Source organism: Marmota monax, unplaced genomic scaffold (genome assembly GCF_021218885.2).
Source record: "Marmota monax isolate L192 unplaced genomic scaffold, Marmota_monax_Labrador192_F-V1.1 WCK01_AAM20220418_F8-fsc00014, whole genome shotgun sequence".
NCBI lineage: Eukaryota > Metazoa > Chordata > Mammalia > Rodentia > Sciuridae > Marmota > Marmota monax.
Window position 1 is genome coordinate 11702940 of NW_026695222.1, and position 24147 is coordinate 11727086.

At 45.6% G+C, this 24147-nt stretch overlaps 1 protein-coding gene across 2 annotated transcripts; it reads left to right on the forward strand.

Moving 5' to 3' along the window:
- The first annotated feature begins 576 nt into the window (after positions 1-576).
- Fkbp1a (FKBP prolyl isomerase 1A) lies at positions 577-23106 on the forward strand. Of its 2 annotated transcripts, XR_006849488.2 has the most exons (6): positions 577-731; positions 810-857; positions 16708-16820; positions 19872-20035; positions 20778-20817; positions 21961-23106. XR_006849488.2 is itself a non-coding variant. In XM_046433435.2 (5 exons), exons 1-4 carry the CDS (start codon positions 695-697, stop codon positions 19998-20000), a joined length of 327 nt encoding a protein of 108 aa, XP_046289391.1. In that variant the 5' UTR covers positions 578-694; the 3' UTR covers positions 20001-20035; positions 21961-23106. The 2 variants fall into 2 exon arrangements, 1 of the variants encoding a protein (XP_046289391.1); XM_046433435.2 differs by lacking the exon at positions 20778-20817 and having other exon boundaries at positions 578-731.
- The last annotated feature ends 1041 nt before the right edge of the window (positions 23107-24147 follow it).

Genomic DNA, 24147 nt, shown 5'->3' on the forward strand with positions numbered 1-24147 from the left:
TATGTGGTCATTTAATTGTCTCTTCCACACCAGACCGTAAATTCTTTGAAGTCTGGGAATGAGTATATTCTTCACTGCTATGTCCCACGCATCTACCGCAGTGCATGATAACTAATAGGTGCTTCATCAGAATATGCGATGGTAAAGTTGGGTGAAACGAATGGAAGCATCCGGACAGGCTTCATGCAGGGCAATGTAAGCACTGCCTCCTCCTCCAAAGAGAAGCCCAGAAACTTGAGCCATTTACTGATCGGTAACATGACACACGTGTTCTCACAGCCACCCACTCTGCAGGCTGCGCAGCCTGTGCAGGTGTGAACTGCTCAAAGGCACCCAGTCAGTAACTGGCCGAGCCCCAGTTACTACTCCTGCTTTTCGGCTGCGGAAACTCGGTTGAGGCGATGCCTGCCAGGATGGAAGCCCAGAGAAAGGCAGGGAGGGGCGCGCCCAACAGGTCTTCAAACACAGCTGCATCCGGGGGCCTCGGGGCTTCCGGTTCCTTTGCACCGCGGCCTGGGCTTCCGGGACGTGCGCGCCGCGTGGGGCGCGCACGCAGGGCGGGGCGTGCGGGGGCGCGCGCGTGCGCAGGCGACGCGCGGAGGGACGAGGCACAGTCGCGGAACCGCCGCCAGGTCCGCTCACGGTCCACGCCGCCCGTCGCGCCGCCCGCCCAGCGTCCGCCGCCGCCACCACCATGGGAGTGCAGGTGGAGACCATCTCCCCCGGAGACGGTGAGTAGGGCGCTCGCGGCCCGCGGCGCTCCGCAGCCGAGCCCTCCGCTCACCCGGCGCGTCTGTCTGTCTCCTCAGGGCGCACCTTCCCGAAGCGCGGCCAGACCTGCGTGGTGCACTACACCGGTGAGTGGGGCGCGCCCGCGGGGTGGGGGGCCCGGGCCGCGACCCCCGGCCCGGCTGCGGCCGGCAGCCGCGGTCTGGGGACCCGGGGCGTGGCGGTGGCGAGGCCCGCGTGGCCCGAGGCTGAGGCCTGGGCGGTGGCCGCGCCGGGAGGGGACAGCCTGGGGCCTGCCGAACCCGGGACAGTGGGAGCCGACGTTTTCGAGCGGTGACTCCGGCCAGGAGGTACCTCGCCCCTCCAAAGCGGTTCTGTGCCTTGGGTATTGCCTGTATGCCCACTGCACAGATGAGGAAACTGAGGCTCGGCGAGGCAAGTCCCTTGCCCAAGGTCACCCGCTCACGAATGGGCCGAGTCCTGGCCAGGGACCCTTGGAGAGAATGTGGAACATTTCCACGTCCCGATGGACACCTTCCCCTGGCTCCGCCTCTCCCTCCATTGAAAATAAGAAGGGCGAGGTAATTCAAGGCAGCGAAGTTGCCCCTTCCGCTCGGGAGTCGGGATGCGCCCATGAGTGCGTCCCACTTCCTAAGTCCCTACTTGGTGTTTCGATACGGCTGTGGAAGAAATGGATGTGCACGGTCTTTTTTTCTCCACTTACTTTTGAAAACACTCCAAGCCTCACTGGCAGTGATGGACCACAATGACCAAAAACTGCACGTGTTACCCGCCCCCACCCCCCGAAATAGAGATTTTTCTCATCCCCATTTTAATGAAAAGGCAACTGGAGGCTCCGGGAGGGTATTGTTATACAGTGATGTTAACGCCAAAGGGAAGTTTAGACCCCTTAGCCAGAATTCAGACATCAGAGTTGCGCACCTTGGAACCATCTTTTGCTCCATGTCCTTACAAGGTCCTCGAGGGTTGGGTGGGGTGGGGGAGGGGAGGGGCTGTTGGCTCCAGGACTGGAGAGCTGTAGCCACAATTGATGTGAATAACCTTCCCTCCCTCTCCTTCCCATTTATCCCTTTCCCCACCCTTTCCTCTATCCCCCACCTCCTTCCTCTGTTTCTTCTGCTCCCCCTTCCTCCTCCTCTTGGGCAGTTCTCCTCCCTCCTCTTCCTCTTCCCCTTCTCTTAGGGCAGTTCCGTTCCCCCTTCCTCCCCCCCTCCCCTTTGGGCAGTTCTGACCAAACTGCTCTGCCCTCCTCTTCTCCATCATGGAGGAGCCCCTTCTTGGGGAAAATGACTTACATTAGGAAGGGGAAAAAGGCAACTAACATCCTCCCTCCTGTGCCCTTTTGTTTCTCTGGCCCTTCTCCTTGAGTAGAAATGGAGGCCAGAGGTGGACAGAGTTAAGGACTAGAACCTTTAAAGGGCTGCCAGAAAAGGAGTATCGAGATCCATCTCTGAAGGGAACAGTCAGTCTCATGTTGAACAAAAACTGGAAAGTGATTTAAATGACTGTCCTTGTAGACAGCAGTCAGCACCTGTGCCTCGGAGGTCTAGGGAGGAACACTCATCAGTTTGGTCATTTTTGATCCACATGTTGAGAAGAGTATTTATTTATGCTTTATTTATGTGCTGGGGTGAATAGCAGTTCCTTGAATTCCTACAAGTTGATGAGGAGGTGCCTTCCACTGTAGCCTCTCCCCACCTGTTTGCAGGTGACCACACTAGGGTGGTTTGGCTGCATTTGTCCCACTCTCAAGTCTGCCCCTCATCCTTGGCTTCACTGTGTCTCTTGGTGAAATGTCCCCACAGCATGCTGAAGCCTTTTAGTAAAAGAACAGATGGCCATGGGACCCAAAACACCATCAGGGCTCTCAGTGCCTCTTCAAGTCTGTGTTTTCCTGGAGGGTGGCACCCACCCACACGTTCCCAGAACAGCAGCAAGACCCTGGCATGCATTAGGACAAAAGCTTTCTCTTTTATTTCATTTTGATAAGCTCTACAAAGACGCCTTAGTGAGAAGCCAGCTCTGCCTCATGTTCACAGAATAGGCTGTTCTCCCGCAGGCGGGTGGCTTTGTTCCCGTGGGTCTTTGCCACCAGCCTCCCAGGAAGAACCTGTTTGAGACCTGTGGGGGCGTGGGAGGAGGGGGTAGGCACTGTGCGATCTCATCTGTAGCAGTTTAGGCTTTTAAGTCACTGGGAACAGAATCCATTTTGAGTGAACATGATCAGAAGGGAGGGTTATTGTAAAGATTTGGGAGGGGGCTTCAAAGGCAGGAAGCCCACTGTGTCTTAAGAAGAGAGAAACATTCTCAGGATGCCCCTAGTTTTCATCTCTCCCCCTGCCCCTGCTTGTTTGTAATCCTGTTACAGATATGCATTCTTCTGCTTTCCCACCTGATGGAAGGTGCCAGTTTCTCTGTCTCCTTTTGAGTACCCAGTTCAGATTGTTCTGCTTATATGATTGATGGTTACAGTTGCTAAGGTGGAGGATCTAGCTGACCCAGGTTTAGGTTAGAGGTACAGTTCTGACCGTGTTAGCTCTGGCCATCTGTCCACTGTTGTTGATTTGGGGTGGATCCAGAGAAAGAGCAGGTAGAAGTAAGGTGACAAATTCCCCCTTAGCCACCAGAGCACAATACGGTGTGATTTTACCCCTAGGATATTTTAAATGCCACCAGTTAATGGCCTTGATGTCACTCTCAAGGCTTCCACTTGTGCCTCCCATGCCCGCTAGCAGAGCATAGCATGAGCAAGGTTTTAAAGTCCTACACCACCTCTGTGTAGTACCAAAGGGAAAAGGAAAACTTTCCTGGCAGCATATAAGCCATCTCCTAGAAGTGTGACATGCCTTGATTAGGTGGGAGGAGGTGGGGAGGTAACCACCAATTAAGTGCCTTGAGGATAAAGCTGATTCTCAGAGCCCACTCCCTGCTTCCAGAAGCTTTGTCATCTTTACTGTTGAGCTTTCCCTGGCACACAGCTAGGTTCATGTCCCTTTTACTCACATCAGCAGGCCACGTGCCTGCCATTGTGATAGCAACCTCAAGATTGAAGAAATTCTTTTTTTATCCTTTTAAAAAGTAGCTTGACATCTCATCCTTGAATTTGGGCTTAAGTCATCCATAGCCTCCTGGCTTCTGCCTGAGAGAAGCTGAGAGTCCCCCAGCCTCAGGTCTTTAGGGGTCCTCCTGGAGGGCTTCTGAGGCTCCTCAGGCAGGTGTCTGCTTTCCCACAGCTCCCTCAAGCCTCTTGCTCTTCTCTCGCCTCCGTTCCCCCTCTTCTCTGCTTTATTTCCTGCACTGCCCTGCCTGTTTCCTGTTTGATGAGCTGGTGTCTGGAGGAAGGCTCACACCCACCAGAGATGCCTCAGATGGCTTCTCCCAGATGGATGCAATCTCAAGGCAGACAGGCTGGAGCTGTTGGGCAAGGATGTGACAGGACCTTTTCCTTCCTACACCAACAGGCCAGTCATGAAACATGGCCAGTGAACTCAGTAGACAGAGGCCTAATCTAGTGGGACTCAGCCCATGGCAAAGACTCCCATGATAGTGTGACAGCTCAGGTATCCAGAGACACTGTGGAGAAAGAAAAGCAGGAAAGGGAGTTTGCTTTTAATGAGGGTAGTTGAAAAGGCCTGTGACAAAGTGACATCTTTGCATCTTTCAAAGGAAGTCGGAGTGTGAGCCTTGTGGCTGTCAGGGAAGAGCATTCCAGGTAGAGGGGAAAGCTCGCACAGGGCCAAACCTGGAGGCTGGGGTGGGTTGTGGCAGGTTGTAGGAGAACATTGGCTTTTCCTCTGAGTCAGGTGGGAGCCTTTGGAAGCTCTTATAAGCTGACTTGGATTTTAATCCTTTCCTTTGTGGCTTCTGTGTAGACAATGGACTGTGGGAGGGTTAGGGCAGAAATAGGACCCAGACTGTATCCCAAATGTGTACCAGGCCAGGCCATAAGCAGAGATGATGCCAGGTGGATAGTGATCCTGAAAGAGGTCGGAAGTCCTTTGAGGGATCGGAGCTCGTCTTTTGCCATGTAACAAGCTCTGAGAATGTGAGCAAGTGGTCCTGCCCTTCTCAGCTTCCATGTGCTACCTGTAAAGTGGAACCAACAGTGAGGAGTGGCTGAGGGTGTGAAGCTGGGAGCATATGACAGTGATGATGTCATTACACATACTGTCAGGCTCCCTGTGTCCCAGCACTGGGTATTGTGTCCACTTGGCTTTGGTGATGATGAGAGTGCGACAAAGAGCCAGGGTCTTGACACTGAACTCCTTGGATAGCCCAAACTTTCATGCCACCTCTTGCATTTGGTGTGTTTTTCATGTGGCTTTCCATGCATCTTGGTGCATTTGTTTGGGCGATGGCCTCCTCCTCCTCCTGTTTTACATATGAGGAAATAGGCACCCAGGGAAGGGAGATGGGCTGAGTGGGGATTCATCTGAAGACATTGTTCCCAGTGTTCATTGGCTAAGAATGCTGCAGCTGTTCTCTTGCATTTGAGGACCAAGGGGGGTTTATTAGTTGTGGTTGTGGCCAGCACTGAATCCGAAGGGCTGGGGTTGGCCTGTACCAGGCTGTATGAGCAGGTTAAGGTACCAGTCCTGTTTCTCCTCCATTCCCTCAGCATGGTGAGATGTTAACACTGTGGAAATAGACTTTGCTGTGGAAGCTACTGTCTCTTTCTGGGAGTGTCATTATCAAAATCACAACACAAATGTCCTCATTGCCTCCTATAAATAAGAGTGGATGACAGCTCCCTTGTCTTAAATGATCCAGAGGCTTCATTGCATCTTGTGTGTATGGCAGCTCTTCATGGAGAAGTTTTCAGAGAAAGAAAAATGAAAATAGAACAAAGACTACTGACATGTAGTACCACCTAGATTCCAGTTTCATCATAAATGCCATTTCTGTCTACTCCATAGGAAAGGAGACAGCAGCAGTTCTGTAATCTGTTTTTGTGCCGAGCCATTTTAAGTTGCAAACATCATGACATCTTTCTTCTCTGAAGTCTTGAACATACCCCAAGAATGGGGTTATTCTCCTTATCCTTCTCCTTGTCACCTCTAAGAAGAAGTTTTAAATGATTTAACAGTATCTAACACCAAACTCATTGAAACCACCCCAGTTTTCTTCAGTGTTTATATCCTTTTTTTAAGACTCCCCAGCTCCATTGTTCACTCATTGCAGTTAGATGTTCTTTCTGTAATCTGAATCTATGAGTTTTGCACTATTTTATTCTTTTCTTTTTTAAAATTTACTTTTTTTCTTTTAAAAAATTTTATTATTTTTTTCCCACATTTTTAAATTGGTGCATTATGTGCACTATTTTTTTCTTAATGACCCTGATTTTTCTAAGGCAGCAGGCTAATTATCTTATAGAATGCCCGTATCTGTCCTGTTGTTTCCTCCTGGTATTGTTTAACTTGCCCTTGTCCTCCCCCTCTTGGTTTCCTGTAAACTGCATGTTCAATGTTAAATGGCTGAATAGACCCTGGTAAGTACCACTGTTTGTGATGCTGAATTCCATCTTGTTTGTAAAGGTACAATTTTCCCTTTGCAAGTAGCAGTGATCTGTGAGTGCAGACCTGCATCCTGCAGACACCCTGGTGATATTTCCACTTGTGGAGAATTTTTACCAGAAGACTTTTTTTTTCAGTAGCATTCACAAAGTGGCAATTATTAAAATTTTCTCATTCCTTCTCTTAGCTGTCTTCTATAAGAGAGGGTAAGGCAAATTCCTTCATTTTAAATATTATTTTTAAAGTGAGGAATCAAACTCCAACATTTTTTCCCTCTGTTTTTAGTATACTGTGGACTCCTAAAATTTCCAAAGTCTTTAAAAATCAATGAAATTCTTTATTCTTTATATTTGTCTCATTGTCCTCGGTGTGGAAAACCCATTAAGAAATTAGCAACAAATATATCACTTAAGGTAACTTCAAAATAATAATTATGGCTGGAAGCACAACTATAATCCCAGAGGCTTGAGAAACTGGAAGGAGGATCACAAGTTCAAAGCCAGCTTCAGCAACAACGAGGCACTAAGCAGCTCAGTGAGACCCTGCCTCTAAATAAAACAATACAAAAAAGGGTTGGGATGTGGCTTAGTGGTTAAGTGCTCGTGGGTTCAAGCTCCGCTACCAAAATAATAATAATAATGTTTTTAGAAGTCTATTTGGAGAAAAAGTAATAGGTGAATGATTATAGTGTTTGAAAAACTTTAAATGCATTGTAAAGATTTCATAAGTTTTATTACTAAGTTACTTCTAAACGCTGAGCTGTGCAAAGTATTATGTACATAACTGATACATAATATAAGAAATACATTCATTACTCTCTAGAATTAGGCTGTCTCTTTATTTCAAGGAATACACTGTATTTCAAATTATTAATGGTGGAAAATAGCTATTCTCTGCAACAATGTGTACTGCATAGTGACCCATTGGTGTAATGCCTGGGTATTCTGGGCCACAGAAATGATGCCTACCTGCCCTCATTATTCTCTGTTCATCAGAATTCTTCTTTGCTTCTCTCTGTCTGCCTTGATTTTGAAGAGATTAACCTGAGGAGCATGTCCATGTGTGCCAATGTCCTGTCCTGTTTATAGGATGGCTTGTATATATGTAAAGATACTGTATTGTCCTAGTACCCAGTTATTTATAGGACTAGCTGTATTTTTGTTGTCACTAATAATGAAGGGTACATGAGCTTCAGATTATGATTTCCAACCTATTTTAATACCTGTATAATTGAAATAGTCCCAGAATTGAGAAGTTGGAATTGATTAATCAGTTTCTTGATTTCACTGCTCTGGTTTTGGTATCAGCCATCGCCAAAGAGTTCTGGCTCCTTTCAGAGGGTCCCATTGACATTTTTGAACAGCCTTATTGAATATAATTTATATACCATAAAATTCATTCACCCATAGACTGTAACTTAAACATTTTGGGAGGTTAAAACTGATTTTTATGAAGTATTAATGGTTTATTATGTCCATAAACTGGGAATCATTTGTCTGCTTTGTAATTTTCTCTTCCTGATCCAAGAACTCGGATCACCCTGGCCTCCACTTGGTTCTTTGGACACAGCCAGCCTTTCCGCACGGCGCTCTGCTCCGTGCTTAGGTGCTGCCACAATGCCCCCACTCCCTTTATGTACTTGGCAAGCTCTTTCCCAGTCTTGATATCACAGCTTTTCCCCCAACAGACCGAGGCCAGAACCTCACTGTTGTTCTCTAGAGTCTCCCCATCGGTGCTTAGCATTGATGTACTGTGGTATCGAGGGGGCGTTCAGTGACTATTTGAATGAGTCAGGGACTATTGAATGAGTGGCCAATTCGGACTTGGCATTAGACTAGCTGGGTGGACAAAGCCCACATTTCTGTTATGATTGGTATTTTTCTGTTTCCTTTAAGTTAGAATGAGAGAAAAATATTTACAACTTTTTGGACTTTATTCAGTCATATAGATTAATAAAATTGTGACCACTCCTTTCTCTTGTAACCACTGCACACCAAAGCTATTGCTCAGCTATTCAGGGAAGGTGTCAGGAGATGAGAAAAAGCCTCCACCGTGTCCTTAAGATGTTTACCCTGTAGGGAATGATACAGGTAGGCCTCAGTGAGAAAGTGGCATTTGAGTAGAGAGACCTGAGGAAGGTAAGGGAGTGATCCATGTGACTATTTGAGCGAGAACATTTTAGGCAGTGGGAACAGCATGTGCAAAGGCCCTGGGGTGGGAGGGTGAGAACTTTCAGAACAAAAAGAATTTCTTTTTGAGTATTAGGCTCCACTTGTGGAGTATCCCATCATAGTTCTTACAAAAACCAAGTTTGACCTTTTTTTTTTCCTAGAGCAAGGACTATTGTAAGAGATCACCTAAATGCCATACCATTCTAGATTTTTACTGTTTCTTTCTCCAAACATACAGTGGTCTGACGTCTGTGCAACGTTATTCACTAGCTGTATTTTTTAATGACTTGCCCATATTAAGTCTTTCCACGCAGTCAGCTGGGACTGCTCTTTCTAGTCACACTCACATTTTATTAATTTACATATTATTTAATTATGTCATCTGTACACAGTTAGTGTAACTGCCATGAATGGGTTTGGAAGCAAATACAGCTGACCCCCCTCTCCTTGTTAAGCATAAAGAACCCTTATGGGAGTGAAGGAGTGCACACAGCTAGAGAGAGGCGGGAGGGGAGTTCTCCTCCCCGCCCTGCTGGGGCTGTTACACAGGTGGTAGGTCGCATAGGAGTTTCTGGTAAGGTAGTTAAGCAGAAGGTGATTCGGAGTCTTTGTGTCTGATGAGGAGAGGGAAGAAAAAGAGCTAAGCCATGAGGCCGCAGGCTCCTCAGCCACACAAGGAGGTTCTAAGTGGCTTCACATGAAAATCTGCAGAAAAACTTGTGTTCAGCTGGGTGCCTCCACCTCTTTTCAATCTGTACGCTCAAAAGTGGAAGTCCTTTCCCCCTCTCCCAACTGAGAACTCCGAGCAAGAACTCTGTTTTAAACATTTGGAGGTTGGGCTGTTCTGTCTTTTTGTTAATGTTTGATTAAGGTTTAGTTTTTTTGCTAAGTGTTTAAAACTGTCCGTTTTGGGGTCCATGTAATATGCTATGAAAACTTCCTGCAAAGATTGATGAGCAGCTGTACCCCCCCATTGTGAATTGAGCCTGTCAAGCTGTAATTCTTTAAAGGTGCCTTCAGTCCCCTTCTGTACCGAACCCAGTAGAGGGCACGTGGGAGCTCTGCCTTCCACAAAGCAGAGTACACTGGAAATGACTCCATTTCTCTTGAGTTATTAACGAAAAATAACCCAGTGGTCCTTGCAAATCTCCAAGTCCTAGTTTTAGGTCTTAACCACTGCTTCGGTGGCATGGGCCAAGCACCCAGGACACTTTGTCTGCCCAGGAGCTGCTGGCCAAGTCTCCCTCTGCCAATTCCTTCTGAACAAGAACATGCTCAAGCAGTAAGTGGCAGGAAAGTGCCTACGGCCATGGTGGAGAGGGACTTGAAACTCCGCTAAACCCCTCTTTTTTTTTTTTTTTTTTTAAATCTTCCTGCTCCCTCTCCAAGGATTTGAGTCTGGGTCTTTCCCCAAGGACCTGCTAAACAGTTGGGAGGAGACCCAGGTGAAGGTGACGTCAACTCTGTGTGCAGCCATAGCTTTCATTTCTTTCATGGTCTTGTGCTTTTATCTGGAGGCCCCCAGAGTTTCATGTTTTTCTCACTGATGAGTGACTTCGAGGTGCTGAAAGTAAAGGCTGCCATTCTGGGATTACCCCTCAGATTCTTCTTACCCATAAAGGGAAGAGGGTCTAAATATGGAAGCCTCTTACTTGTCCTCCTGATTCTTAAAAATCACACAGTGAAACAAAAAGTGCTTGTGAATGCCAGCATTGCAAGTGCCAAGGGCTGAGCTGGTGCCATGGGGACTCCAAGTCCAGATCTGTGACCTCAAGCTACATTCAGTCCTAAGAGCCAAGACTGAATACTTGAATCAAGAATGTGGAGCTCTTCCAGGCAGTTTCTAGATCATGAGGTGTGGTCTGTGTGTAGTCAGAAATGAAAGTGGCGGGTACTGTCAGGATAGCAAGAACTACGGGGGTGCTTTTTGCTGAGCATGGCCTTTTGAGCTTAAAGAATGCCAGCTGTCTTGTCCGAACCGCAGCCTCAGTTGCCTCCTCCCTGTAGAGTGTGCTTTCTCTAGGAAATTACAGCACTGACGTGGAGGTGGCTCCACTGCTCCAGGGCTCCAGGACCTGGCACAGAGACCTCCAGAGTTAAAATTGGAGCAACTGCTGAGACTTCACCTGCTGCCTGCTTTGCCTTCCCCCTCCCAGACTTTTCGTCCATTGCCAGGATGGATATAGGAGCTAAGCATAGGCAGAACTTTAGAAATGTCACTACCTACTTTTTTCTTTTTCTTAAAAAAAAAAAAAAAAATTGTTGAAGCATAATTGACATCCTTTAAAATGTACAATTTCATAAGTTTTGATGTTTCTTTGAAATCTGTTACCTCTAAAAATCCTTCCTCTTTACCCTCCCCTAACAACTGCTGATTGCTTTTCTGTCAGCAGAAATTAGTTTTCTTTTTCTGAAGTTTTTCTATAAATGGGATCGTGCATCATTTATTCTTTTGTCTAGCTTCTTTTAGTCAGCATTATTATTTTGAGATTCATCTGTGTCATTCCAAGTATCAGTAGTTTGTTCCTTTTTATTGCTGAATATTTTCTACATATGGGCATACTTATTTATCAGTTCACTAGTTGGTAGATTATTTGGGTCATTTACAAGTTTTTGAACATTTGCATGCAAGTCTTTATATGGACATAGCATGTCCTTTCTTCTTGATACTTGCTCAGTGGTAGTGGCCATGTCATGTGGGAGATGCTGTTTCTGCAGTAGTTGCCCCATTTGCAGTCCACCAGTGGCGGGGAGGTGGGGGTGCAGGTGAGAAGTCCTGGTTCCTCACCCCCTCCTCAGGCTTGAAGTATCCATTTAGTGGTTAATTTTGGTAGTTCTTTATGTACTCAGGATAGAAGGCCTTTATCAGAAATATGCTTCGCGAAAATTTTCTCCCAGTCTGAGTCTTTTCGTTCTCTTAACCGAGTTTTTTTTTTTAAATACAGAAGTTTTTAATCTTGATGAAGTTCAGTTTACTCTTTTATGAGTAGTGCTTTTTTACATTGTATGTAAGAAATCTTTGCCTAAGCTAAAATCACAAAGATTTCTTAGCTTTTATATTTAGGCCTGTTATTTGAGTCAGCGTTTGACAATGAAGTATGGATGCAAGTTTTTGCTTTTCTACGTGTGCATTTTTAATTTCATAGTTCTCATATCTGGAAATTTGAGTCTTAACATCCTCTACCATTTTTCTCCTCATTGTGGGTTATGTTTTTCTGCCTCTTTGGATGCCAGATATTGTGAATTTTGCCTTTTGGAGTGTTAGATATCTTTATTCCTATATATCTTCTCAAGCTTCCTACTGAGGAGCATTTACTAGTACTAGATCCTTGTGAGTCTGCTTTTGTGATTTGTTAGCAGTGCTCAATTTAGGGCTGATTACTTTCTGCTACCTTGCATTCTACCCAGTGCCTTGTGAACCACGTGTTTCTCCTATTCTGTCTAGTGGAAACAGGCACTAATCCCAGCCCTATGTGAGCACTGGGCTCTGTTTCCTCTAAAGCTTTTAGATGGTTCTTTTCCTGAACTTAGTTTCTCCAGACATGTGCACTTGTTGGTACTCTGGTGAATACTCAAGGAGGACACTTTGCAAACCTCTGCAGGTCTCTCCATAGCACTTTCCTGATAGTCTGTAGAGTCTGTGGTCCTACCTGCCTTAGGTTCCCTTCTGGTTGCTGAGCCTAAGCCTCCCCCTGGAAATTCCCAAGGATGTAAGCTGGAGCAAGTGTAGGCTTATCTTTTTTTTTTTTTTTAAGTTGTAAATGGACTTTATTTTATTTACTTATGTGGTGCTGAGAATTGAACTCAGTGCCTCAGACGTGCTAGGCAAGAGCTCTACCACTGCTTCAGAGGTAGATCTGAACCTTTTCCTCCATCTTGACTTTTGACCACCTGCTTCTTTATGTCCTGCAATCATTGCTGACCAGCATAACTCCCACTCCAGAACACTGTAGTGCACACTCATTCCTGCCTCTTGACGGGCACCACTGCTTACCCTCCTCTTGGCCTCCTCCCCCGAGTCTTCTCACTCACTCACATCCATACTAGGGTTTGTTACTCCCCATTGGGCAAGCCCTTCTTCAAGTATCTCCTTATCCTAGAGCTTGTGCCAGTTGTGTGACATCTGCTCAGACACATACCACCATTTATGAGAATATTGCTTGGCTTTTGGACTTGAAATATGGGAGATCCTCTCCTCGGGCCTAAGGAATACCCACCCCACCAGCCCTTCTGTGAAGATGAAGTCGGGGGATTGACAGATGGTAACTATGGTCAGAAGTTCTGGAGTATGGCTTACATCCTCTTCCCAGAGTCAACAGCTCATCTGAAATAGCATAGGAGAATCAGGATCCTAGGCAGATTCTGCTTCCTGGCTTTTATGATTTGCTGAAGTAACAGGGAGAGGCTTTGTCCCTCAGAGTCCCACACAAGCTTAAGAGAGAGCAGGATTTAGAGGTCTGCACAGACCCAGAGTCTCTGCACTGAAGAACATTCTCACCTCCGGAGTGGATGGGGTGTAAGAGAAAAGTGTAGGGAGTCTGTCTCAATACCTTGTGGTTTTTCATTGCAATCAGAATATGATCTTGCCCAGGTCTGGGCCATGTTCAGATTTGGCCTAAAATAGGATGATTCACCTGTATAACTATGGGTTACAATCCAATTCTTTTTAAAAATGAGAAGTGTATCACACGTAGCAACCATTACCTAGAAGTTTTGTTTTGTTTGTACCTATACAAAATATATCTACTGAGTCCTGGCCTAAAACACTGGTCTGGTTATCACAGGTCAGTGATACCACTTTGTGATCTTGGTGTCAAGTTCCATTTCTTTATTACTTTCATGTCAACTGTACATTGGAGTGTGCTAAATAAAATTTTTTAAAGCTTAAACTCATACCAGTTAGGTTGTATTCAGCTTTAAGTAACAGAAAATGTGACTTAAATCCTCAGGAGGCTGAAGCAATAGGATCGTAAGTTCAAGGCTAGCCTCAGCAATTTAGCAAGACCCTTTCTCAAAATAATAAATTTTTTAAAAGGACTGGGGATGTTGCTCAGTGGTAAAGCACCTCAGATTCAATCCTCAGTACAAAAAAAAAAAGCAGACTTTTATTTTTAGTTTTTTTTTTTTTTTTTAGTTGTAGTTGGACACAATACCTTTATTTTATTTATTTATTTTTATGTTGTGCTGAGGCTCGAACCCAGTGCCTCACACATGCTAGGCAAGCTCTCTACCGCTGAGCCACAACCTCAGCACCCCCCAACCTCCTTTTTTTAAAATAAGACCTTTTAGAGCTATTTCAGTTTCTCAGAAAAATTGAAAGGAAGGTGTGGAGATTTCCCGTGTGTCTCTTGGCCCCTTGCATGCATAGCCTTCCTTCCCCATTTTTTCCATTCCCCACTAGAGTGCTTTATTTGTTAAAATTGATAAACCTATATCATAATATTATAATCACCTAAGGTCCATAGTTTACATTAGGATTCACTCCTGGTGCTGTTCATTCTTTTGGTTTGGACAAATGTATAATGACATATATCCACCATTATAGTATCATAAAGATTATTTTCACAGCTCTAAAAATTCTCTGTTCCATCTGTTCATGCCTCCCTCTCCTCCTAACTCCTGGCAACCACTGATCTTTTTACTATCTCAATAGTTTGCCTTCAGAGGACATTATGATCACCTCAGCTTTTTCCCCCCAGTTGCTGGGCATTGAACCCAGGGCCTCGTGCATGTAGTAAGCAAGCACTCTACCAATGAGCAGTACCCCAGGCTATTTTAGTTTAAATTTTGAGATAAGGTCTTGCTAAGTTGCACCAGCTGACCTCCAACTGGCAGTCCTTCTGCCTCAGCCTCCCAAGTAGCTGAGATGACAGGCATGTGCCTCTGTATGCCACCTAGAACGTAAGTCTTAAAAGAGGTGGCTTGGGTTGGTTCAGAGCCCTGGTGCTCTGGCCTTCCCCTGGTTATAAGGTAGCTACTGTAGCTTCAGATGTCACATGCTCACTTGGCAGCATTCAGCTGTGTGGAGGGTAGGGGCTTTTTTCCTCAGTGTGTCTCTTTTTGCTAGTGAGGCAGAACTTTCCTAGAAGACTCTAGTAGATGTTCACAATAGGTGAAGTAGTGCCTAAACTAAGTAGATCTTAGTGCCCAAATGGGCCCGTACGCCTTCACACCAACATAGGGAAAGGCTTAGATTAATCCGGTTCATCTAGCCGGGGCTCTGATATTCAGTCAGAAAGAGGAGCCAGGAACTACCCTTCATCCTGTTCTCCAATTCAAGGTCTGTTCAAGGAAGTACAGACCAGGAATTTCTTGTTATTGGTCCCTTCATGGTTCACAGTTCCCATTGGGCTAAATAAAGGCTTTTTACTAAGATACCCTGCCGTTGACTGCCTCTGACCTTGGCCAGGTTACAGAGTTTTGGAGTTGGTTTCCAGATTTCTGCTACATGCAGCCTCAAGGTGAATGGAAATGCTCCCTGTCTGTTCAGGAAGAGGATTCTGGACATTATAGCGGTTCATTGCCTTAACCACTAAGCTCAGTTGTGTTGGGTTCAGTGCATGAAGCAAAGCTTGCAAGGGGTATGTGCACAGTGGCATTGTGGAATTGGGAAACTGCTTTCCTCTCTCCCGCTTACTCATTTGTAGAAGACTGTTCCAGTCCTACAGCTGGTAGTTGTGTACTAGTGAAGGGATGAGCTAAGTCTGTACTCCAGCTCACCAGTTCTGGAGTGCCATCTCCTGCCTCTGCATGGTGTTTTTCTCTCTTATCCTCAGTCCCAGACTTCAGGCAGTATCCGTGCCCACTCTGCCCCAGGACATCTGTCTCCCCTCCAGCTTTCAGGACAGCAGCACCCACCCCCAGCCCCGTTTCCTATTTTGTTAAACTCCATATAATCTGGTAGTTGTGATAACATTCTCAGTTCATCTCTGCTTTCCTGTCCTTATAAATATTGCCATGTTTTTTAGGTTGGGATTTCCCTACTCCCCTAAACACACACAGCAGAATTTTGTTTGGGTGAGTCGTTTGAATGATGCTTAGAACCCTTGTGGTTGCCTGTCCTCAGCTTCCAGTAAAGCCAGTGTTGTGTCAGTTGTACATCAACAGCTGGCCCCATCCCATCTGGGATTCCAGGAACTAGGTGGTGTCAGCTAACACAAGTGGCTTACATTGACTTCCGAGAAACCGGTGCTGATGGTGTGTTTTGGAAAGGGGAGTTGCAGATGTCTATCACACATGTCTTTTCCCCTGTTCTCATAGCTCTCGCCCTCTGGGATCGCCATCTCTGGAGTTCCCCCTTTTGTTGAAGGGTGCCATTGTGGTTTGGCTAGGAAACAGTCTGGTAGAAAGAATGCAGTATTTGGATTTATAGTCTAAATTTACTACTTCAAATTACTTCACTTCTCTGCCTCAGTTTCCTCATCTATGTAACCTGGGACGGTGCTGTGAAAAGAATTGAATGAGTGTGTGTGAAGAATTGAGCGCCAGAGGTCTGGTCACCACTGAATCAAATAAGTAGGACGAAAGCTGCACAAGTTCTTTCATTCCTCTGGTTCAGCCCATGTGGTTCCTTTTCTCAGGAAGATTATGACAACTCAAAGCCAGCGTTGTTATTGGTCCCCTTCATGGTTCACAGTTCCCATTGGGCTAAATAAAGGCTTTTTACTAAGGGTCTAGATTCCTTGATGGAATACCACACTCTGTGGTATGAGAGGGGTTCTCCTCTAGATGAACTGCCAGTCACCCCAGCCTGGAGAGCAGCAATATATGGGGGTCACACTCAGCTGCAGAGGGGATCATGGAGTGGCAGTGGTGGAGGGGTTCGCCTCATCTGAACAGTGAAAGAGAGATTACATGGTGTATGTTAAAGGTACCGGGGAATTAGGGAAGGAGGGTTGCCTCTTGCCCTGTAAGCCCTGTGTGAGCCTAAAGTTATTCTTAGTCTGGGAAGAAATCTACAGGTTGCTGGAACGTCATGACTGGAGGGAGTTGATGCTCTCTGCCTTTAGACAAGGAAACTGCTCTTGCTACTGGGAGGCAAGGTCCCTTTGTGGCCGACTTCCTGAGGAACCTCTACAGGTCTGGTATAGAGGGATTCCCCAGAACCAGAGCTGCCCAGTGAGGTCCCAGGAGATCCTCCCTGGGTGCCCAGTTCCTCCCAGGCTAGAACGCCCTGCCAGCGCTGGCGGGTGGGATGGGTCCTTTGCTGCTGGTTTCTGACTTGCCTCATGTCTTTCTCCTCATTGCTCATGTTACATCTGCCCTTTTCACAGGGATGCTTGAAGATGGAAAGAAATTTGATTCTTCCCGGGACAGAAACAAGCCCTTTAAGTTTATGCTAGGCAAGCAGGAGGTGATCCGAGGCTGGGAAGAAGGGGTGGCCCAGGTATGCTCTCCTTTGTTTTGTTTTATTTCCTGATATCTAGCTTTGAAATTATTTTTATAGATAGCATATTCATATGGTTCAAAAATTTTTTTAAAAAGTATAAATGAAAAGTGTCATTCTCATTCTGCCTCCACTGCCCAACACCCCACAGGTAACTTCTTAATAGTGTTTCTTGTGTTGTAGTTTCTTTAAGCATACACAAAAACGTACTCCTTTCTCTTGCCTTTATACAAATACATTGTTCTTGGCTTTTTCACTTAATCTATATTGACACTTCATACCAGAGCATAAAGGAGTGTAGCTGCATAGTATTCCCTTCAATGGGTGTGTTAGAATTTATTCCACCTGAGCCCTAATGATGGCATTTTCAGTATTTTGCCATTATAAATAATGCTGCGGTGTCTCATCTAGTATGGACTTGATTTTACATGTATGCAAGTGTTGCTGCTATAGGACGGATTCTCAAAAGTGGGGTACATGGCTCAGGGGACCTGCGCCCTGTATTTATCAGGTCCTGCCGAGGGGGTTTACGTGGGGATTGCATTCTTTGAACTGCCACGGGCAGGCTTTGGGGGTGCTGTGTCCTCCCCACCCACCAACTGAGTATGGGGTTAGAATTTTTGGCGTTGGGACAATATGATGAATGAAAAATGTTATCTTGTATAGTTTAATTTTTTTGTTTGTTTTATTGATTGTTGATTACATTATGTTAGACAGCTTATGAGAGATCAGACTCATGAAGAGAGTCATTTTTGCTTGAGTCTGTTTCCTCACCTCCTTCCTCCCTATTTGTGGAAAAGCTTTTATTCTGCCAACGCTTCAAAATTCCCAAGAGATGATGGGGGACCTAGAATTGCCAAAATGTAGTAGGATTCTGTCAAGCAGATTTTTTTTTTTTTTTTTTTCTTTAATCAGGTAAGGGGGTGTTCATGGTGGGCTGAGACCTAGCGGGCTCTGCGTGATGGCAATTAGTCTGTTATCTTCTTATCGAGGAGAATTGGAAATTTAACAAGACAAGAAGAAAGATTTCTGTCAATCTCGTTTCCAGAATACACAGTGTTCTACTTTCTCCATGAAATATCACTGACTTCTCTCCAAATAGACTGGAACTTGAAGCCTTCCTACTCCTAAGTGTGGGTCTCTGTCCTGAGGAGAGAAGGTCTGGCAGTGCAAGGAAGGGGCCCTGTGTGTTTTGCCTCCCTCGGGAACTCTTGTCAGCCATGCCATTTTGCCCCATCCCCTGTAATTTGGCCAGCTCTTGAGTCTGTAGTCCATCCCCCGTCTTTTGTGCCAACCATTGTTCACACCACAGACATCCTCTGTCTGTGTCTGCACTAGGACAATGACTGTGTTATATGTCCCAGGTGTCACAACTGCCACTGAGATGGTGTTACTAACCTACTTCATGTCTCAGGTGTGGCAAGGCATCATAAGTGACTGGGAGAAGCCCAGACTCCCCTTGACCCAGTGCTCTGGGGTGGGTCATAGCCCTGTACTTGGGACACATTGAGGTAGATTGAGAGCCACACAGAACTCCCTATACTAAACTCCCCTGCCCAGAAGCCTTCAGCCAGTGAGTTAAAGGCATAGGAAGAAGGGAGGATTGTCTTATGCCCCTTCTTTTTTGACATTGTTAGCGTTCTGGTTTTCGCATTTCCAGGTATAGAATCATACAAGTGCTAGTTTCACGGCTTCCCTTTTTTCGTCTAACAGTAGTCTTGGGCATCTGTCCATGGAAGTATATTCACAACTGCTATATTGCTTCCAACTGTGTGGACATGCCTGTGGAACCACTCCCACTGAGACGGGTTGTTAGCATATATTGTAGACGTACATTTGCTCAAAGAAAATGATTATTTTGAAGTTATTAGATAAAGCTATAAGTTTTAACTGTCCTTAAAACTGTGGTCTAATGTGTTCCAGTTTCTGAGAAGTGCTGTGGAAGTGTGGATTCTGAACTGCATTAGCAACATTACTGCACTCCCCCTTAGTCAGAGCCAGGGGCACACCGTGAACAATCAGAGGAGAAATAAGCGAAGGGTGGAGATTCAGCAGAAAACCTTCTCAGTGTTTCAGGAAAAGACATTTACGTCTGTTGGCGTATTTGATTAGAAACTCAAAAAAAGTGCGCAGATATATTTTTTTTAAAGTGAAAGTTTTTCCTTCCTCTCTGGTTACTCACCACTCTGCTTTCCATTGGAAAACACTGCAATTTTCATTGTACTTCCAAAGATGTTTTCTGTTTATGTAGTAGGGCAAATATAAATATTTGTACAAATAGGAACTCACTGTACTTGCTATTCTGTACTCTAGAAAATCATGTTATCTGCTTTCAAGTTTCTCAGTATGAATGTAAATATATAAATATAGAAAACAAAAAAGTAGACTATCCCCAAGTATTATTTTATCTGTGTATTTGCTTTTAAAGCAAAAATTTGATAGGCCTCTATATTCAGAGTTTCCACAATACATTCAGCCAACCAAAGATAGAAATTATTGGGGATGGGACGTTTAATCTGTACTTACTGACTTTTTTCTTGTCATTACTACTTAAACAACAGAATATAAAAACTTTGTAGCATTTACACTGCGTTATGTATTATAATAGAGGCTATTTAGAGTGTTCAAGAAGATGTATTTAGGTTATATGCTAATATGTTTTTTGTGAGTGACTTGAGCATCCACAAATATCAAGGGATGGCTGTGATCCTTTTACAAGAGCATAAATGCCACCTAACCACATGTCCTCTGAGTGACAGATCACTGATGGACTGGAAGGCGTCCATCAGTAAGATCTAGGTGGAAAGGTTGTGGACCTGACCTTTAGGGGTGTCAGGGTTTTTTAACTGCTGTTGGAATCCTTGGAGTCTCACTGCTCACCTCAAGTCCTTCAGGAAGTAAGGGGTGCTGCCTGCAGCCTGGGCAAGTACAGAGTTCCTGGGATTTCCTAATAAACACCATCCTGACCAGAGAACACCCTGGGAAACAGCTCTGCTTCTCCAGAGACAGATGTGTGTCCTGCTGAGTGTTTCTTTCTTGTTCTTTCCACAGATGAGTGTGGGTCAGAGAGCCAAACTGACTATCTCCCCAGACTATGCCTACGGTGCCACTGGGCACCCGGGCATCATCCCACCACACGCCACTCTGGTCTTCGATGTGGAGCTTCTAAAACTGGAATGACAGGAGTGGCCCCTCCCTCAGCCCCCTGTTCCTGGGTAAGGAAACCTGCTGAAGGCCTTAACTACCTTTGCTCCTTCCTTGTGAGGCCCAGAGTTTGATGGGAAGAGAACAAAACAAAACAAAAAAAAGAGCCACAGGGCTCTCTTTCCCCCTAGGTTCTTCCCTGTAGGGTGTCCTTTCAGTGTTAATTAGTGTGTATCTAGAATGTAAATGTTGTTGGTCACCCTAAGGAAAGGGACAGCTTATACTCTCCAATTAACTCAGGATGGCAGCTGTTTAAAGTCTTTTTATGTCACTTATTAACTAAATCTGAGCTGGGACTGTGGAGACACAGGGCAGATTTCTAGTTTTGGTGCTTTAGTTCTCTAGAAATAAGGCTCTGATGACTTTGCTTCCCCCATTTCTAGAAGCCCAGCAGAGAAAGCACCTCTAATATGAATACCATGTCTACTGTGTGGCGCTCTCAGCTGTAGGGTTCCTGGTTACTGCCTGTTAGATGATGTGAGGGAGGCTGACTGCCCTGGGGACAGACCGAACCCAGGACACTCATGGCCAACTTGTACCAGGGAGTGGGGCAGAAAGATAAGGCCAAAGGATGCTCGTGAGATGGAAAGGATGTGCTCAGACCAGTCCTGGCAAGGGACTGTATCCGTCTTCCTTGGCAGCAAGTGAGGAGCCTAAGTCCTGGAGAAAGACCTTCCTCAGTCCCATCCAGGCAGTGGCAAAGTAGGACCAGACCCATTTCCTGATTTCCCTTCTTCTGCCCTTATTTCTTAGGAAACCAAACTGAATATCCCAGTGGCGCATCCCTTTTCATGTAGGTATTAGAATCACTAAACACACCTGCTGTCATTCCTTCCCAACTGGCCAGACCTTTCTAGTCCCTTCCTCTCCTGCTTTGGGGACCACGAGGGCACAGCCAGGGGCTGGGTGAGGGTGGTTTTGTTTGAAAGCTACAACAAATTGCTGCTACCTGTGTTGTGGCAGTTGGAACTACTTGGAAGCTTGACTTGCGGGGGGCTTCCTGGAGTGAGAGGCTTCTTCCTATCAGTGATCTTCCTCTCCATGGCCTGATCCTAGGTGTAAATTCACACCAAGGTAACATAGGCCCGGCTGGACTTGACAGCTCTAGTCTCTTTGCTTGTCATCCTACCTGGAGGGAATTCTGGACCTTTAGAGAAGCCTCTGTCCACCCAGAGGTCTACACCTAACCCAAACCCCCTCCTGTTCATTGAGAGCTGAGTCATTTAAATGTAAAAGGGTGAATTGGGAGGATTCACTTTCTGTAAACCCTGATGAGTTGGAGAGAGGGGAAGAAAAAGAGAAACCTAACCTAACCTTCCCTGCCCTCTGCTGAAGAAAATTTCAGCACTTCCCACAAAGGTCTCCAAGGAATGGCCAAGGGCAACCCAGAAAGTTGTAGATTTGAGTAAACAAACTGGAAACATTTCCCAAGTCTTTTCACCATGTCAAGAACCAATTAGAGCTGTGATTCTCAGGGTGGATTACACATTAAAGACCTGAATAGCTTTTGAGATCACCCTAAACCAATTAATTACAGTCACTAGGAGTGGGGTCCAGGCATTACATTTTTTTTCAAGCCCCGGGGTGGGCCAAGCTATACATAGCCAAGTTGGGGTGCCATTGATAATGGGGAACCTCCACTGCCAGCAGCAGGGTCCAACCCACCTGCTGTTTGCAGCAAGCCAAACTTAGCCTCAGATTAACAACAAAAGAGCAAAACAAAACACATGGACCAGTTTAAGCAGGAAGAAGGTTGCTCCCCTGGGAATCCAGCCAGTGCCCATCTGGCTTTCTCCACCTGGAAGAGAAGTGATGTGGTCCCCGGAAGATCTCTCAGCTGCAGGGGATGGGACTTGGCGTGGCAGACGGTATTGTGTCTGTCTCCACAAAGAACACGGAGTTGCTGGAACTCAACACATTTTTCTGTCCCCAACAGATCTGCCATGGAGGGATCCGGTGCCTCCAGACGCGTGCACATGAATCCATACGGAGCTTTTCCTGGCGTCCCACTACACTTTGTATAAACATCTACCCTGACTGAATGTGTTCTGTCACTCAGCTTTGCTTCTGACACCTCCATCTCCCCTTCCCCTTTCTCCTTGTATGTGTGTTTACCTAAACTATATGCCATAAACCTCAAGTTAGTCATTTTGTTTTCATTTTGGGGTGAAGATTCAGTTTCAGTCTTTAGAATCTAGGTTTCCATTTAAATATCTTGACAGGTATTAACAGCACAAGTGATGGGTTAACTTTAGAATAGGAATTGGTGTTGGGGGTGGGGTTTGCAAGAATCTTTATTTTATTTTATTTTTTTGGATGAAATTTTTATCTATTATATATTAAACATTCTTGCTGCTGTGCTGCAAAGCCATAGCAGATTTGAGACGCTGTGGAGGGCTGAATTACTCTCCAATGTGAGAAATGTCCTTGGGTTAAATTCAAAGCCCTACCCAATACTGCAGTGGGGAGGGGAGAGCCTTTGCCTCGCCAGCCCACCCCCTCCCCAGAACCCCTCTGCCTTTTGAAAGCAGATCACTTTCACTGCGATGTTGGAAACTACAGGTATCTGTCCCTGGGCCAGCAGGGACCTCTGAAGCCGCCTTTGTGACCTGGCTGGTTTTGGTTTGGGGTCTTTGGGGTTTTTTTTGTTTTGGGGTTTTTTTCCCTTTCTTTCCTCCATCTTGTGGTTTTTCTAATGGATTTTCAGAACTTTTGTAATATCGAAGCTATCCAAGTTCCACTTCGTAAATTTTAAGAACCTTAATTGAAAGTTTAAATTGAAGGTGCTGTTTGTAGACTTCAACACCCAGTGAAAGCCCGGCCATCGTGACACATCCTCGAGTGTTCTCTCAGAAAACGCTGCTGGCCAACGCAGCTTCAGCAACGCCTGTTTTTTGATGCTTGGCTCTCTGCTGATCTCCAGGTTTCCTGGCTTTTTGTCCCTCAGCCCCTTCTTACCCTTTGCTGTCCTGTGTAGTGATTTGGTGAGAGAAATTGTTGCTTTGTCCCCGCTTCCCCCGCACCACGTATGAGTTTCAAGTTTTACTATTGCAATAAAAGTGCTTTATGCTGGCTTTTCTCAGCTCCGGTCTTGGTGGTTCCTTTCATGTGCTTCCCTTGCCTTTTGGTACAGGTTCTGGGAAGGCATTGGTGGGGGCAGGGGTTCTACTATCCAGCATTGTCTCAGCAGAACTGCAGCAGTGAACACCTTGCCCCTGGCTGTGCTGGGGTGCATGGCCAGGCAGGGCAGTAGGTTTGCACCAGAGGAACTGCTTAGAGGTCATGTCCCTTGTTCCTTAAGTGTGTGTCCTGGTAGAACACTGCTGAGTTCTTAGGTGAAAAAAGTGAGATGGAACCAACTCCTAAAAAGGGATGCCCAGTCTCATTGGCTGTGAGCAAATTGGTGAGGAATAATGAAGGGAAGAGCTGGGTTTTAAGCTGGAATTCTAGGTGACCTTTGGTGTGGAGAGACTTTGCCATGTGGTCAGGCTGGGTGGCTCCACACCTCCTCTGGCCCACCCTGTACATGCTGGTCAGAATAGAGACCACCAAAGATGCCCCCACTCCTTGAGAGGCAACTTTACAATTGTTCTGTTTGAGACTGGTTCTAAACATGATTCGAGGACTTAATTAGTGATTTTCTTAGTCCTTTTTAATTTAAATCACTGGAGTAATATTCCAGGTTTGTGTCTTATTTTCCCCAAATTTTTTAATGAAAGTTGTCAAAAAAGTGAAAGATTGTTTCAGTGACTATCTCTGGTTCTTTAAATTTTGCTGTTCCTATTGTCACATCTCTCCATTCCTCAGTTCACCCTTTATGTCACATTCACAGTCAATGGCACACATCACAATCCCCCCCCAATACGTATCATAAACTAGAGAGCAGTGTTTGTTTATATTTTTGCTCCTTATCAATACACAGAGCATCATCAAGTCAGAAAATGCCCTATGCCCTCTCCCCCACCAGTCCCCACACCAGTTGTTTTGGGGTTTTCCCTTATAGATTACTGTTGCCTGTTGTACTAATTTAAATGGCATTCTACCTGTGTCCTCTGGCATAGGGTCCCTGCCCTCCAAAGTCAGTGCTGTGCTTTCCACCCTGGCACATAGGAAATCTGTTCTT

Bases quoted from the DNA above. Each gene is read 5' to 3' on its own strand.
- Fkbp1a (XM_046433435.2), top strand. From the start codon at position 695: ATGGGAGTGCAGGTGGAGACCATCTCCCCCGGAGACG. The intron at 732-809 runs GTGAGTAGGGCG...CTGTCTCCTCAG, and splicing joins GACCATCTCCCCCGGAGACG to GGCGCACCTTCCCGAAGCGC. The intron at 858-16,707 runs GTGAGTGGGGCG...CCCTTTTCACAG, and splicing joins CTGCGTGGTGCACTACACCG to GGATGCTTGAAGATGGAAAG.